Here is a 17,845-nt window from a genome sequence, read left to right as displayed (position 1 = left end):
CTATCATAGCTACTAATCCTTTTTTCATGCCACTCTAGATGTTACCTTATAATGTCTCATTGAGGGACTTTTCTGAAATACTCATAAATTGCTTACCACACAAACAGGAACCAGATTCTTTCACTAACAGAAATCAGATATCCAAATGAGTAGCGTTGTTCCTCAAAATAGTTATATATAGAAGACTCTTTAGCTATTCTAATGTTATGAGTGTTCAAAAACAGTTCTGGAATTCTTGAAAACTTGCCAGTTCCATATCTTTGACCTTGTCCAATAAGACCAAACCTGTTACTTATAGTATTTGATCAAAGAGCAATGCTTGGCTAAATTACTATTTTCACAAATTAAATTTACCTACAAAGGATGAAAAATTGCTATTACTAAAGAATTTTTAAAACTTTCTTACCCTCTGAAATTAATTGCAAAGTTTAAGGCAAATGTAGAGAAAAAGCATCATAGGTAGACTAAATAGAACACAACCTTTGTACAACCTTACACAATTATCTCTAAGGTACTTCCATACATAAAACGAAGTAACAACTTTCCTATTCCTATTCCTACAGGTTATTGTAGGGATTAAAGAGAAAAAACATGACATCCCTGAAACCCATAAAGTGAATAAAGACCAGATATTTATGTTCATGCCTTAATGCTGCAAATAGAAAAATAAAAAATAGAAAAATAAAAAGTGAGGTAAGACAGAGAAAGACAAAGACCATATGATTTCACTCCTTTGTGGAATTTAAGAAATTAAATTAAATTAAGAAATTTAAGAAACAAATTTAAGAAATTTAATTTAAGAAAGAAATTTAAGAAACAAATGAACATGGGGAGGAAAAAGAAAGGCAAAACAAGAAAAAGACTCAACTATAGAGAACAAACTGAGGGTTGCTGGAGGAGAGGTGGGCAGGGACAGGGGATAAATAGGTAATGGGGATTAAGTAGAGCACTTCTGATGAGCACTGGATGTTGTATGAAAGTAATGAATCACTCAATTCTACACCTGAAACTGATATTATTATAGTCTATGTTAACTATCTGGAATTTAAACAAAACCTTGAAAAGAAAAAAAAAAAAACTATTTAGGACTGATTTGAGGATTAAGTTTACATCTTTATTTTGCAGAAGGCCAAAGACAAGAATCAAAGTTTCACTTAAAAAGATTCATTAAATTTTTTTTCACTAAAAAAAAAACTTACATGGAATAAACTTCTGGTTTTCAAGAAATAGTTCATGTTTTGGAAAGTGAAACCTAACTAAGTGAAAAAAGGAGGTGGAGGGAAATTCCACAACTCAGAGTCACAATAAATACTAATAAACCCTTTGATTCTGCAACATGGGACTTCCCCAAGGAACAGACAGGTTTTGCCAAGTCGACTGTAACGTTATCCAATCAGAGGTAGAGAGGGAAAGTGCCTTTGCAAATAAATACTGCATCCTAAGCCCACATTTTCTGAGACACTCAACTGCTTAGACTTTCTGAGCCTACTGCAGAGGAACCTCCAGTCACAGCATCATGAACCAAAGTGCTGTTCTTATTTTTTGTCTTATCTTCCTGACTCTGAATGGAACTCAAGGTAAGGAGCATGAAGGGATATTTAGTTTGTAAGGTCAGAAATAAGGCTTGGTATAAATTCTATAATTACAGGAATAGTGTATTTGCAAAGGTTTCATAGCCTACCTATAAATGAAGGGTAAATAAGCAGAGATTCTCTCTGGCCACAGATATACAGTCAGAACAGCAAATGGAATAAAGGAGAGAAGAAAGAAGAAAAGAGGAAGAGTAACAGGATAGACAAAAAAAAAAAAAAATATATATATATATATATATATAAGGGAATAAGGAAAGAGAAAATGAGACAAATACTTCCTTAGTTAACTCAGCTTAATTAACCATATGAATTGGGCCTCAAGGGTATGAATTTACATTTCATAAACCGCAATTCCTTTCTTTCAAATAATCAGCTAATTAATCATTAAGAGCTGTGTTATAATGGGAATCTTTCTTGACTTATTCAAATGACATGGGGATATTGGTTCTGCTTAGTAGGAGACAATCCACATTATATGCCTAAAATGAAAACTGCACTAACCTTCCCTGATGTACCTGACTCTTTTTCCCACAGGAATACTTCTCTCTAGAACTATACGCTGTACCTGTATCAAGATTAGTGATCAACCTGTAAATCTAAGGTCCTTAGAAAAAATTGAAATGATTCCTGCAAGTCCATCGTGTCCACGTGTTGAGATCATGTGAGTAAAATGCCATCTGAATATCACTTCCCTAGTTGTAATCATATATTAAATATGTGACTATGATCACAAAATCAGTAAAGGGTTTGTAATGATTCTAAGACTTTTGTATAACAAAAGGAACATCTAGACTGAAACCTAAATGTCTGGCCTAAAATCTGTATACTCTGTTTTATTGGTCCAAAATTGTTTTATGTATTTTCACTCTTACTTACTTCTACAGTGCCACAATGAAAAAGAGTGGGGAGAAAAGATGTCTGAATCCAGAATCTAAGACCATCAAGAGTTTAGTGAAAGCAATTAGCAAGAAAAGGTAGGTTTGCTGCACTTTGCAGAAGAACTGCTCTTTAAGAAATGTCAATTTTGGGAAGTCAGAAATATTTGCACTGAGTTTTCCTGTGGGATCCTTGGCTTGAAAGTGTGTTTACCACCAAGCCTGCCTCTACCTCTATTTATCTATAAACTGAGATGTCATCTCCTGTAGTATCAAAAGTTACCCTACCTGTCTAGAAGTGTCAACCTTGAGGCAGAGCTTTAACTATTCAAGCAAAGCTACCAAATTTCCCCCAAGCCTTTCCTGGGCTTAAAAAAGCAGCCCCTATAATCCACAATGACCATTTAGCAGCAGGAAATCTGACCACTTTGCCTAGGGACTTGGGGCTACCTATGAAATCAGAATGTTCCCAGCAGAACCCAGGTTGAAGCTATAGTTGAGTATATCACACTTTCACACTTCCTTTCTCTCTCTTTGTTTTTTTTACAGGTCTAGAAGATCTCCTTGAACACAGACGCGTAATCACCATAGTACTGATAAAGATGGACCAGAAAGAGACTACCTCTGCCATCATTTCCCTGTATACAATACATGCAAGCCCTAATTGTCCCTGGATTACAGTTCTCCTAAAAGGTGACCAATCACCATCACCAAATTAGCTGCTACTACTCTTTGAGGGAGGTGAACGGTTGGTTCATCGCTTTGCCCTGCCAGTATAAGCCAGTATAAGCTATGCTGAGGTGCTACATTTTTAGTGAATGTACCAGATCCTAGCCCTACTACTGACACTTTCCTCACCTTTGCTATCTTGTAAATGTTACTAAGGGATATTTCCACCTCTGAGCTTACCAGAGTTCTCAGAACTTCTAAAACTAGTCATAATGCTTTTTTAATTAAGAAAAATCTTTACTTCATAGGCTTCTACTGCTATCCTCCCAAGGGTTATATGTACACAACTCCAAATACTTTCAGTGGTTATATGTACACAACTCCAAATACAAAGAAGAGCCTAAAGAAATCTGGAAATGTATTTGAAAATATTATTACTTAATAAAAACCTACACAGGGATCCCTGGGTGGCGCAGCGGTTTAGCGCCTGCCTTTGGCCCAGGGCGCGATCCTGGAGACCCGGGATCGAATCCCACGTCGGGCTCCCGGTGCATGGAGCCTGCTTCTCCCTCTGCCTGTGTCTCTGCTTCTCTCTCTCTCACTGTGTGCCTATCATAAATAAATAAAAAAAAAAAAAAAAAAATTAAAAAAAAAAAAAAAAAAAAAAAAAAAAAAAACCTACACAAAGTAGAATTCTTAGATGTACATGTTTCCTACTTGTTTTCAGTGTTTATGGAGTAACTTGTGTAAGTACCATACATGAATGTGCAATGAAAAAAATTTAAATCTAGATATGTAATCTGCATGTTATGTAAGATAGATATTCTGGATGTGTTTCAAAATAAAAATGCTGTGCTCTCTTGGAAATGTTTTTTTTTTTTTTTTTTTTTTTTTGCTTTTTTTGTTTTTTCTTGGAAATGTTAAGAAAGATTATATAACAGTCAACATCAAAAATTAATAAAACAATGACTAAGACAAAGTAATCTAGTGGGTCATTTGAATGGGACATTCATTCATTCTTTCATTTCATAAAAGAATCCAATAGGTAGAAAACAAATGAGTTTAAAAATTATCATATTCCTTCCAACTGCAGTATTCTGAAAGGCCCATGATACAAGACTCCTTCAGAACTGATATGGCCTAACAGACTTCGCCTAAGCTTCAGACCCTTATATGCAAATGTCTACAAGACATCTCCCCCTAAATATTCCACAGAAACATCAAACTCCAAAATATCTCAAACTCCCCTCTCCCCCAGATCTAGTTCTCCTCTATTCGATGGTCTAGTTTAACAGCACTAGCATCCACTTCCCCAAACCAGAAACCTGGGATAATTCTACTTTCCTTCTCTCTCACCTCCCATAGCCAATTAGTCATTAAGGAAATATTTGCAATGCATTTATAGTTGGCAAATTAGTAGCATCTAGAATATATAAAGAATTCCTATGAATGAAATAGGAAAAGACAACTAAATGAAAAATGGAGAACAGAAATAAATGAATAGGAATTACACAGAAAAAATGCATGCTGCACAAGCTGAATATAAAAAGTATTCAGGGATCCCTGGGTGGCGCAGCGGCTTGGTGCCTGCTTTTGGCTCAGGGCGCATCCTGGAGACCCGGGATCGAATCCCACATCGGGCTCCCGGTGCATGGAGCCTGCTTCTCCCTCTGCCTGTGTCTCTGCCTCTCTTTCTCTCTGTGACTATCATAAATAAATAAAAATTTAAAAAAAAAGTATTCAACATCACTAATAAGCAGGGACATCTACATTCAAATCATATTGGGATACCATCTGATACCACCAAACTGGCAAAATTCTTTAAGCTGGATAACTACCAAGTGATAAGAAGGTTGTAAAGCAATGAGGAATACCCCTCTACTGCTGGTGGAGGAAGGAAAGGAGAGGAAACAGCTTTAACTGCTTTGAAACCAACTTGGTATTCTTATAAAATTTAACATGTGCACACTCTATGTCTAAGCAGTACTACTACTATGTATACACCATAGATAAATTCTTCTTGCATATGACATATATCAGAGAATGTTTTAGCAATATTGTTTATAACAGCAAAACTCTGGACACAATCCAAATGTCCACAAATAGAATGGGTAAGTAAATTATGGTATTTAATTCCATGAAATATTATACAACAGTGGAAATAAATAAAAATAACTATGTACATCAACAGGGATGAATCTCAAAAATAGTCTTGCACAAAAGAAGCATGCCACAGAAAGTATATGCAGCATAGTTCTCTTTACTATGAAATTTTAAAACAGATAAAAAACCCTGGATTTAGGAGTGAAGACGTACATAAACATATATAATGAAAACAATCAAAACTGAAGGAATGACTTCCATAAAATTCAAGATGGCAATTACTTCAGAAGGCTAGAAAGGAATGCAGTCAGGGAGGGGCACATAAGAGGCTTCTGAATTATGGTAAAGTTCTATTTTTGAATAGATGGCAAGCCTTAGGTGGCGAGTACATGAGAATTTGTTCTTTAATCTGTATCTACAAATTTTAATTTTTCTGAATACATGAAAGACCACAAATGCATGGAAATTAAACAACATGCTACCAAGGAATGGGTCAACCAAGTAATCCAAAAAGAAATTTAATTTATTTATTTATTTATTTATTATAGTCACACAGAGAGAGAGAGAGAGAGGCAGAGACACAGGCAGAGGGAGAAGCAGGCTCCATGCACCGGGAGCCCGACGTGGGATTCGATCCTGGGTCTCCAGGATCGCGCCCTGGGCCAAAGGCAGGCGCTAAACCGCTGCGCCACCCAGGGATCCCCAAAAAGAAATTTAAAAATACATGGTAACAAATGAAAATACAACAGTGCAAAATCTTTTGGAAGCAGCAAAAGTGGTCCTAAGAAGAAAGGATATAGCCATACAGGCTTACCTCAAGAAGAAAAACTTCAAATAAACAGCCTAACCTTAAACCTAAAGGAGCTAGAAAAAGAACAACAAATGAAGCTTAGAATCAGTAAAAGAAATAATAAACAGTAGAGCAGAAATAAATGATACAAGAATTTTAAAAACAAATAATAGATCAATGAAACAAGGAGCTGATTCTTTGAAAAAATAAAATTGATAAATCTCTAACCAGACTCATCAAAAAGAAAAGAGAAAGGACCCAAATAAATAAAATCACAAATGAGAAAGGAAAAATAACCAACACCACAGAAATTACAAATGATTATTAATAAAGTATTATGAAAACCTGTATGCCAACAAATTGGACAACGTAGGAAAAAATGGATTATTACCTAGAAACGCATAAACTATCAAAACTGAAACAGGAAGAAACAGAAACCTTGAACAAACCCGTAACCTGCAAAGAAACTGAATGAGTAATCAAAAATCTCCCAACGAAAGTCCAAGACCAGACAGCTTTATAGGCAAATTCTACAAAACACATGCAGAAAAATATATACCTATTTTTCTCAAACTATCCCAAAAAATAGAAAACAAAGAAAAACTTCCAAATCACTCTGTAAGGACAGGAATATCCTGATTCCAAAATCAGAGAAACACATCACTAAAAAAGAGAACTATAGGCCAATATCCTGATGAACACAGATGCAAAAATTCTTAATACAAGCAAACTGAATTCAACAACAGATTACAAAAATCATTCAACAGGGGATCCCTGGGTGGCGCAGCGGTTTGGCGCCTGCCTTTGGCCCAGGGCGCGATCCTGGAGACCCGGGATCGAATCCCACATCGGGCTCCCGGTGCATGGAGCCTGCTTCTCCCTCCGCCTGTGTCTCTGCCTCTCTCTCTCTCTCTCTCTGTGACTATCATAAAAAAATAAAAATAAAAAAAAAAGAAAAAAAAAATCATTCAACAGGATCAAGTGGGTTTTGTTCCTAGGTTGCAAGGGTGGATCAATATTTACATATCAATCAGGGTGCTTGGGTGGCTCAGTTGGTTAAGGTTAAGCGGTTAAGCATCTGGCATCTGATTCTTTTATTATTATTATTTTTAATTTTTTTATTGGAGTTCAATTTGCCAATAAATAGCATATGACCCAGTGCTCATCCTGTCAAGTGCCCCCTTCAGTGCCCGTCACCCAGTCACCCCAACCCTCCGCACCTCCCTTTCAACTACCCCTTGTTCGTTTCTCAGAGTTAGGAGTCTCTCATGTTCAGTCATCCTCAATGATATTTTCACTCATTTTTTCTCCTTTCCCCTTTATTCCCTTTCACTATTTTTAATATCCCCAAATGAATGAGACCATATAATGTTTGTCCTTCTCCGACTGACTTATTTCACTCAGCATAATACCCTTCAGTTCCATCCACGTTGCAGCAAATGGTGGGTATTTGTCATTTCTAATGGCTGAGTAATATTCCATTGTATACATAGACTACATCTTCTTTATCCATTCATCTTTCGACGGACACTGAGGCTCCTTCCACAGTTTGGCTATTGTGGACATTGCTGCTAGAAACATTGGGGTGCAGGTGTTCTGGCATTTCACTGCATCAGTATCGTTGGGGTAAATCCCCAGCAGTGCAATTGAAACAATACCTATTCTACTAAAGCTGTTTCAAAAGATAGAAAGAGATGGAATACTTCCAAACTCGTTCTATGAGGCCACCATCACCTTAATTCCAAAACCAAAGACCCACCAAAAAGGATAATTATAGACCAATATCCCTGATGAACACAGATGCAAAAATTCTGAACAAGATACTAGCCAATAGGACCCAACAGTACATTAAGATTATTCACCATGACCATGTAGGATTTATTCCCAGGAGTCAACACTCGTAAAGCAATCAGTGTGATAGATCATATCAACAAGAGAAAAAACAAGAACCATATGATCCTCTCATTAGATGCAGAGAAAGCATTTGACAAAATACAGCATCCATACCTGATCAAAACTCTTCAAAGTGTAGGGATAGAGGGAACATTCCTCAACATCTTAAAAGCCATCTACGAAAAGCCCACAGCAAATATCATTCTCAATGGGGAAAACACTGGGAGCCTTTCTCCTAAGATCAGGAACACGACAGGGATGTCCACTCTCACCACTGCTATTCAACATAGTACTAGAAGTCCTAGCCTCAATCAGGCAACAAAAGGACATTAAAGGCATTCAAATTGGCAGAGAAGTAGTCAAACTCTCCCTCTTCACCGATGACATGATACTCTACATAGAAAACCCAAAGGACTCCACCCCCAAATTGCTAGAACTCATACAGCAATTTGGCAGCATGGCAAGATACAAAATCAATGCCAGAAATCAGTGGCATTTGTATACACTAACAATGAGACTGAAGAAAGAAAAATTAAGGAGTCAATCCCATTTACAATTGCACCCCAAAGCATAAGATGCCTAGGAATAAACCTAACCAAAGAGGTAAAGGATCTATACCCTAAAAACTACAGAACACTTCTGAAAGAAACTGAGGAAGATACAAAGAGATGGAAAAATATTCCATGCTCATGGGTTGGAAGAATTAATATTGTGAAAATGTCAATGCTACCCAGGGCAATTTACACATTTAATGCAATCCCTCTCAAAATACCATGGACTTTCTTCAGAGAGTTGGAACAAATCATCTTGAGATTTGTGTGGAATCAGAAAAGACCCCAAATAGCCAGGGGAATATTACAAAAGAAAACCATAGCTGGGGCATCACAATGCCAGATTTCAGGTTGTACTACAAAGCTGTGATCATCAAGACAGTGTGGTACTGGCACAAAAACAGACACATAGATCAATGGAACAGAACAGAGAACCCAGAAATGGCCCCTCAACTCTATGGTCGACTAATATTCGACAAAGCAGGAAAGTCTATCCACTGGAAAAAAGACAGTCTCTTCAATAAATGGTGCTGGGAAAATTGGACAGCCACATCAGAAGACTGAAACTAGACCATTCTCTTACACTATACACAAAGATAGACTCAAATGGATGAAAGATCTAAATGTGAGATAAAAATCCATCAAAATCCTAGAGGAGAACACAGGCAACACCCTTTTTGAACTTGGCCACAGCAACTTCTTGCAAGATACATCTATGAAGGCAAGGGAAACAAAAGCAAAAATGAATTATTGGGACTTAAGATAAAAAAGCTTCTGCAAAGAAAAAGAAATAGTCAACAAAACTAAAAGACAACCTACAGAACAGGAGAAGACATTTGCAAATGACATATCAGATAAAGGGCTAGTATCCAAGATCTAGAAAGAACCTATTAAACTCAACAGCAAAGAAACAATCCAATCGTGAAATGGGCAAAAGACATGAACAGAAATTTCACAGAGGAAGACACAGATATGGCCAACAAGCACATGAGAAAATGCTCCGCATCCCTTGCCATCAGGGAAATACAAATCAAAACCACAATGAGATACCACCTCACACCAGTGAGAATGGGGAAAATTAACGAGACAGGAAACAAAAATGTTGGAGACGATGTGGAGAAAGGAGAACCCTCTTGCACTGTTGATGGGAATGTGAACTGGTACAGCCCCTCTGGCATCTGATTCCTGATCTCAGCTTAGGTCTTCATCTCAGGATCAGGGATTCAAACCTCACATTGGGCTCCAAGCTGGAATGGAGCCTACTTAAACAAAAAATCTTCAATCAAATCAATCCATGTGATACTCCATATAAGTAAAAAAAAAAAAAAAAAAAAAAAAGAACCATTTGACCATTTTGATGGATACAGAAAAAGCATTTGACAAAATACATCGATTCAAGATAAAAACCCTCAACAAAGTACAGTCTGAAGGAACATATCTCAACATTATAAAGGGCATATGTGAAAAACTCGCAACTAACATCATTCTCAATGGAGAAAAACTGAAAGCTTTTCTTCTATGGTCAGGAACAAGACAAGGAAGTCCACTCTCACCACTTTTATTCAACATAATATTGGAAGTCCTAGCCATAGGAATCAGACAACAAAAAGAAATAAAAGGTACCCAAATTGCCAAGGAAGAAGTCAAACTTTCACTATTTGCAGATGACATAATACTCTATACCAAAAACTGGAAAGGCTCCACGAAAAAATTGCTACAACTGATAGGTGAATTCAGTGAAGTCACAGGATACAAAAATCAACATACAGAAATCTATTGCATTTCTTTTTTAAGATTTTACTTATTTGAGAGAGAGTGTGGGCATGCATGAGAGGGGAGGAGCAGATGGAGAGTGGAATGCTCCCCTGGTGAGCAGGGATCCTATGTGGGGCTCCATCCCAGGACTGAGATTGTGACCTGAGTCGAAGGCAGACACTAAACCAACTAAGCCACCCAAGGGCCCCAATCTGTCACATTTCTATACACCAATAATGAAACAGCAAAAAAATTAAATCAATGAATCAATCTTATTTACAATTCCACCAAAAACCATTAAGAGACCTAGGAATAAAGGTGAAAGACCTATACTCTGAAAAGTATAAAACAATGATGAAAGAAATTCAAGACAATACAAAGAAACAGAATGACACTCTATGTCATGGATTGTAAGAACAAGTATTGTTAAAATGTCCATACCACCACCCAAAGGAATCTACACATTAAACATAATCCCTATCAAAATACCACCAGCATTTTCCCAAGAACTAGAAAAAATAATCCTAAAATTTGTATAGAACCACAAAAGACCTCAAATCGCCAAAACGACCTTGCAAAAGAATAGCAAGGCTGGAGGCATCACAATTCTGGACTTCAAGCTATATTACAATGCTGTGGTAATCAAAACAGTATGGTACTGGCACAAAAACGAACACACAGATCAAGACAACAGAATAGAAAACCCAGAAATGAACCCACAATTACATAGTCAATTAATCAACAAAGCAGGAAGAATATGCAATGGAAAAAAAACAGTCTCTCAACCAGTGGTTCTGGGAAAACTGGACAGCAACAAAGGAATAAAACTAGACCACACAAAAAAAATTCAAATGGATTAAAAACCTAAATGATAGACATGAAACCATAAAAATCCTAAAGGAGAACACAGGCAGTAACAACTTTGACATCAGCTGTAGCAACTTCTTTCTAGGTATAGTCTTCTGAGGCAAGGGAAACAAAAGCAAAAATAAACTATTAGGAATTCATCAAGCTAAAAAGCTTTTGCACCGCAAGGAAAACAATCAACAAAACTAAACCCCAACCTACTGAATGGGAGAACATATTTGCAAATATTTCATACAGAATTAGTATTCAAAATATATAAAGAACTTACAAAACTCAATACTCAAAAGACGAATAATCAAATTTAAAAATAGGCAGAAGACATGAAAACACATTTTTTCCAAGACATACAGATGACCGACAGACAAGAAAGGATGCTCAACATCATTGAACATCAGGGAAATACAAATCAGAAGCACAATGAGAGATCACCTGGGCGCCTGCCTCTCCCTCTGCCCCTCCCCCCTGCTCCAGCTTGCAGGCATACATTCTCTAATAAATAAATTCTTTTTTAAAAATGAGACTGGGGATACCTGGGTGGCTCAGTCTGTTAACTGTCTGCCTTTGGCTCATGTCATGATCTCAGGGTCCTGGGATCAAGCCCCACATTCCTGCAGAGCAGGGAGCCTCCTTCTCCCTCTCCTTCTGCCTGCCATTCACAAAGCTTGAGTGCTTGCATACACTCTGTCAAATAAATAAAATCTCCAAAAGTAAAATAAAACAGTTTAAAAAAAAAACAGTAAACAGTGAAATTGTATAAACTACCAAAATTGAAAAAGGAAGACATAAAAAATCTGAACCCCTAACCAGCAAGGAAATTGAAGCAGTAATCAAAAACCTCCAAACAAACAAGAGTCCAGGGCTGGATGGCTTCCAAGGGAATTCTACCAAACATTTAAGGATGACTTAATACCTATTCTTAGGAAGCCATTCCAAAAAACAGAAATGGAAGGAAAACTTCCAGCGTCTTTCAATGAAAGCAGCATTACCTTGATCCCAAAACCAAAGACCCCACCAAAAAGGAGAATTACAGACCAAAATCCCTGATGAACATGGATGCCAAAATTCTCACCAAAATATTAGCCAATACGACCCAACAGTACATTAAATGGACTATTCGCCACAACCAAGTGGAATTTATTCCTGGGCTGCAAGGGTGGTTCAACATCCACAAATCAATATGATCACTATATTAGTAATAAAAGGACAAAAACCATATAATCCTCTCAATAGATGCAGAAAAGCATTTTTAAAAAGTACAGCATCCTTTCTTGATTAAAACTCTTCACTGCGAAGGCATAGAGGACACATACCTCAATATCATAGAAGTTACCCATGAAAAGCCGACAGCGAATATCATTCTCAATAGGGAAAAAGTGACAACTTTTCCCCTAAAGTCAAGAACTCAGCAAGGATGTCCACTATCACCACTGCTGTTCAACAGAGTACTAGAAGTCCTAGCCTCAGCAATCAGACAACAAACAGAATTAAAAGGCATCTGAATTGGCAAAGAAGTCATCAAATTCTCACTTTTGCAAAGGACATGATGTTCTACATGGAAAACTCAAAAGACTTGACCCCAAAATTGCTATAACTCATACAAGAATTCAACAAAGTGGCAGGATATAAAATAGAAGCACAGAAATCAGTTGCATTTCTATACACTAACAATGAGAAGAAAGAGAAATTAAAGAATCAATCCCATCTGTAATTGCATCCAAAACCATAAGATACTTAGAAATAAACCTAACCAAAAAGGCAAATATCTGTACTCAGAAAACTATAGAACACTCATGAAAGAAATTGAGGAAGACAAAAGGAAAAGGAAACACATTCCATGCTCATGGATTGGAAGAACAAATACTGTGAAAATGTCTATGCTACCTAGAGCCATCTATACATTCAATGCAATCCCTATCAAAATACCATCAACTTTTTCACAGGTTGGAACAAATAATCCTAAAATTAGTATGGAACCAGAGAAGACCCTGAATAGCCAAAAGATTTCTGAAAAAGAAAACCAAAACTGGTGGCATCACAATTCCGGACTTCAAGGTCTATTACAAAGCTGTAATGAATGAAGACCATATGGGACTGGCACAAAAACAGACACACAGATCAATGGAACAGAACAGAGAGCCCAGAAATGGCCCCTCAATTCCACAGTCAACTAATCTTTGGCAAAGCACGAAAGAATATCCAATGGAAAAAAGACAATCTCTTCAACAAACAGTTTTCGGAAAATTGGATAGCCATATGCAGAAGAACGTAACTGGACCATTCCCTTACACCATATACAAAAATAGATTCAAAATGGATGAAAGACCTACATCCATCAAAAATCTCAAGGAGAGGGACATCTGGGTGATTCAGTGATTGAGCATCTGTCCTTAGCTCAGGTCGTGATCCAGGGATCTTGGGATCGAGTCCTGCAACAGGCTCCCCACTGGGAACCTGCTTCTCCCTCTGCCAATGTCTCTGCCCCTCTCTGTGTCTCTCATGAATAAATAAAATCTTTAAAAACAGAACAAAAAAAAATCCTAGAGGAGAACACAGGCAGCAATCTCTTTGATCCTGGCCACAGCAACTTCTTGCAAGATACATCTATGAAGGCAGGGGAAACAAAGGCAAAAATGGACTATTGGGACTTCATCAAGATCAAAAGCTTCTGCACAGCAAAGGAAACAGTAGATAAAACCAGAAGACAAATAAATGAGAGAATAGGAGAAGGTATTTGCAAAGGACACATCAGATAAAGGACTAGTATCCAAAATCTATAAAGAACCTACTAAACTCAACACTCAAGGAATAACCAATCAAGAAATGGGCAGAAGATATGAACAAACATTTCTCCGAAGACAAATGGCCAACATACACATGAAAAAAGGCTCCACATCACTCAGCATCAGGGAAATACAAATCAAAACCACAATGAGCCCTTCCCCGGAGCGGCCTGAGGGGACCTCCGGAGATGGTTCACTACTCACTGGACCCAGAAAACGCTACAAAATCATGCAAGTCGAGAGGTTCAAATCTTCGTGTTCACTTTAAGAACACACGTGAAACTGCCCAGGCCATCAAGGGTATGCATATTCGAAAAGCCACCAAGTATCTGAAAGATGTCACTTTGCAGAAGCAGCGTGTGCCATTCCGTCGCTACAATGGTGGAGTTGGTAGGTGTGCGCAGGCCAAACAGTGGAGCTGGACACAGGGTCGGTGGCCCAAGAAGAGTGCTGAATTTTTACTGCACATGCTTAAAAATCCGGAGAGTAATGCCGAACTTAAGGGTTTAGATGTAGATTCTCTGGTCATTGAGCACATCCAGGTGAATAAGGCCCCAAAGATGCGACGTAGAACCTACAGGGCTCATGGCCGGATTAATCCATACATGAGCTCTCCCTGCCACATTGAGATGATTCTTACTGAAAAAGAGCAGATTGTTCATAAACCAGAAGAGGAGGTTGCACAGAAGAAAAAGATATCCCAGAAGAAACTGAAGAAACAAAAACTTATGGCCCGGGAGTAAATTCTGCATAGAATAAATGCAAATAAAAATTAAAAAAAAAAAAAACCACAATGAGATACCACCTCATGCCAGTCAGAATGGCTAAAGTTAACAAGTCAAGAAACAAAAGATGTTGGCAAGGATGCAGAGAAAGGGGAACCCTCTTACACTGTTGGTGGGAATGTAAGCTGGTACAGCCACTCTGGAAAACAGTATGGAGTTCCTCAAAAAGTTGAAAATAGATGTACCCAAAACCCAGAAACTGCACTACTATTTATCTCAAAGATAGAGACATGGTGATCCAAAAGGGCACCTGCACCCCCTTGTTTATTAGCAGCAATGTCCACAATACCCAAACCATGGAAAGAGCCCAGATGTCCATCAACAGATGAATGGATAAAGAATACGTGGTATATACACACAATGGACTACTACTCAGCCATAAAAAAAAAAAAATCTTGGGGCATCTGGGTGGCTAAGTGCTTAACAGCATCTGCCTTTGGCTCAGGTCATGATCCCAGGGTCCTGGGATCAAGTCCCACCATCGGGCTCCCCGCAGGGAGCCTGCTTTTCCTTCTGCCTATGTCTCTACTTCTGTGTGTCTCTTGTGTCTCTTATGAATAAATAAAATGTTTTAAAAAATAGGGACGCCTGGCTGGCTCAGCGGTTGAGGGTCTGTCCCGGGATCAAGTCCCACATCAAGCTCCCTGCATGGACCCTGCTTCTCTCTCTGCCTGTGTCTCTGCCTCTCACTCTATCTCTCATAAATAAATAAAATCATAAGAAACTCTTAATCATAGGAAACAAACAGGGTTGCTGGAGGGGAGAGAAGTGGGGGGATGGGGTAACTAAGTGATGGGTATTAAGGAGGGCACATGATGTAAGGAGCAGTGAGTATTATAAATGATGAATCACTGACTTCTACCTCTGAAATCAATAATACGTTATATGTTAACTAACTGAATTTAAATAAGATTAAAAAATAAAAAAATTTTTTAGGGACGCCTGGGTGGCTCAGGGGTTGAGCGTCCGCCTTCGGCCCAGGGCGTGATCCTGGAGTCCCGGGATCGAATCCCACATCGAGCTCCCTGCATAAAGCCTGCTCCTCTCTCTGCTTCTCTGTGTGTGTGTCTCTCATGAATAAATAAAATCTTTAAAAAAATTTTTAATGAGATATCACCTCACACCTATCAGAATAGTTAAAAAATACAAGAAACAACTGGTATTGGCTAGGATGTGGAAAAAACAGAACCCTCTTCCACTGCCGGTGGGAAGGCAAACTGACACAGCAACTCTGGAAAATAGTATGAAGATTCCTCAGAAAGTTAAAAATAGAACTACCCTATGATCCAGCAACTGCACTACTGGGTACTTACCCAAAGAATTCAAAAATACTAATTCAAAGGGATACATGCACCCCAATGTTTACAGCTGCATTATCTATACTAGCCAAATATAGGAATAGCCCAAGTATCCATCAACTGCTGGATAAAAAAAATGTGGTGTGTACACATACAAACACAAAAACACGACTGTTACTCAGCCATTAAAAAAGAATGAACTGTAGGCACACCTGGGTGGCTCAGTTGTTTAAACATCTGACTTCAACTCTGGGTTGTGATCTCAGTGTCTTGGGATCGAGCCCCACGTTGGGCTCCACACTCAACAGAGTGTCTGCTTGTCCCTCTGCCTCTTCCCCTGCTCATGCACATGCACGCACTCTCCAATAAGTAAAATAACATTAAGAAAAAAAAATGAAATCTAATCATTAGCAACGGCACAGATGGAGCTAGAAAGTGTCATGCTAAATAAAATAACTCAGTCAAAGACAAACACCACATGATTTCTTTCACTCATGTGGAAGTCAAGAAACAAAACAAATGAACATATTGGGGATGCGGAGGCAAACCAAGAAAAAGACTCCTAACTATAGAGAACAAACTGATGGTTACCAGAGAGGAGATAGGGGGATGGGCGAAACAGGTAATGAGGATTAAGGGATACACTTGTGATAAACTCCAGGTATTGTGTGGAAATGCCAAATCACTATACTGTACACCTGAAACTAATAGTTGACTAACTAGAATTTTTTTTTTTTTTATGATAGTCATACAGAGAAAGAGAGAGAGGCAGAGACACAGGCAGAGGGAGAAGCAGGCTCCATGCACCGGGAGCCCGACGTGGGATTCGATCCCGGGTCTCCAGGATCGCGCCCTGGGCCAAAGGCAGGCGCCAAACTGCTGTGCCACCCAGGGATCCCGGCTAACTAGAATTTAAATTAGAATGTTTAAAATGCTGTACATTAAAAAGGCGAAACAAACTAGCAAAGAAACAAAAACACTTTTTCTAGCTCAGAAAAAGTCTACACAGATATTAAATAATAAGTCTAAGAATAGAGAAATCAGATGAGAAGAATCCCTTTCCTAGGTAGGAAGTTCACCATGTTTGATGTAAGTAAAATTTGAGGTACACAGTGAACAAATGGACACATCTGCTGTAGAACAGTCGTTTTTTTAAAAAGATGTATTTGTTTTAGGGAGAGCAACTTAGCAGGCACATAAGCAGAGGGAGGGGCAGAGGAAGAGAGTGAATCCTCAAGCTAACTCCCCACTGAGCACAGAGCTGGATCCCAGGACTCTTGAGATCATGACCTGAGCTGAAATCAAGAGTCAGCCACCCAACCAACTGAGCCACCCAGGTGCTCCTCTATAGTCATTTCTAAATCTGCGGGGAAGAATCTTTTTTCTAGAAAAATACATGGTCCACAATGATCTATATATTGCAATATGATCTTAAGGCCTTAAGAAAAAAAGGAAAAAACTATTATATAATTGTCTCTATTTGCTTTGTCATGGTATACTTACTTCACAGTTCATATTTAGAATTTGATAACTAATATCATTCCCACTCCATTCAGGGCCTGACAACCTCAATAAAGAACTAAGAATACAATAATTACTCTAGCAATTCTGAACAAGTCATTAAAGTCTGCCCATGCCTCTGTCTTCTCACCTATATCAACATAAATAGAAATCCTCCAGAAATGTGACTAAAATAAGTGTCAAGGGTTAGTTAAAATGCTATTTCTAGGTGACAGAATTATAGATGATTTTTACTGTTTATTTTCCAAAATTTCTACGAAGAACATTCTCACTCTTTAAAAATATATATTTTGTTTGATAGAGAAAGAGAGTGCACAAGCAGGGATAGCAGCAGAGGGAGAGGGAGAAGCAGGTTCCCCACTGAGC

At 38.2% G+C, this 17,845-nt stretch overlaps 2 protein-coding genes across 2 annotated transcripts; both read left to right on the top strand.

Moving 5' to 3' along the window:
* Nucleotides 1–1,455: 1,455 nt before the first annotated feature.
* Nucleotides 1,456–3,658, top strand: CXCL10 (C-X-C motif chemokine ligand 10). Its single transcript, XM_041757759.1, has 4 exons — nucleotides 1,456–1,577; nucleotides 2,127–2,253; nucleotides 2,477–2,566; nucleotides 3,017–3,658. The coding sequence occupies exons 1-4, from the start codon at nucleotides 1,517–1,519 to the stop codon at nucleotides 3,033–3,035; spliced, it is 297 nt and encodes a 98-aa protein (XP_041613693.1). The 5' UTR covers nucleotides 1,456–1,516; the 3' UTR covers nucleotides 3,036–3,658.
* A 10,405-nt stretch (nucleotides 3,659–14,063) lies between these two features.
* LOC121492479 (60S ribosomal protein L17-like) lies at nucleotides 14,064–14,618 on the top strand. Its single transcript, XM_041757758.1, has one exon. The coding sequence runs from the start codon at nucleotides 14,064–14,066 to the stop codon at nucleotides 14,616–14,618; it is 555 nt and encodes a 184-aa protein (XP_041613692.1).
* The last annotated feature ends 3,227 nt before the right edge of the window (nucleotides 14,619–17,845 follow it).

The sequence above is a fragment of the Vulpes lagopus genome, chromosome 6 (genome assembly GCF_018345385.1).
Source record: "Vulpes lagopus strain Blue_001 chromosome 6, ASM1834538v1, whole genome shotgun sequence".
NCBI classification, from domain to species: domain Eukaryota; kingdom Metazoa; phylum Chordata; class Mammalia; order Carnivora; family Canidae; genus Vulpes; species Vulpes lagopus.
The sequence above is the reverse complement of the archived record's forward strand: the minus strand, read 5'-3'. Positions and strand labels throughout refer to the sequence as shown.

Bases quoted from the DNA above. Each gene is read 5' to 3' on its own strand.
- CXCL10 (XM_041757759.1), top strand. From the start codon at position 1,517: ATGAACCAAAGTGCTGTTCTTATTTTTTGTCTTATCTTCCTGACTCTG. The intron at 1,578-2,126 runs GTAAGGAGCATG...TTTTTCCCACAG, and splicing joins GACTCTGAATGGAACTCAAG to GAATACTTCTCTCTAGAACT. The intron at 2,254-2,476 runs GTGAGTAAAATG...TTACTTCTACAG, and splicing joins TGTCCACGTGTTGAGATCAT to TGCCACAATGAAAAAGAGTG.
- LOC121492479 (XM_041757758.1), top strand. From the start codon at position 14,064: ATGGTTCACTACTCACTGGACCCAGAAAACGCTACAAAATCATGCAAG.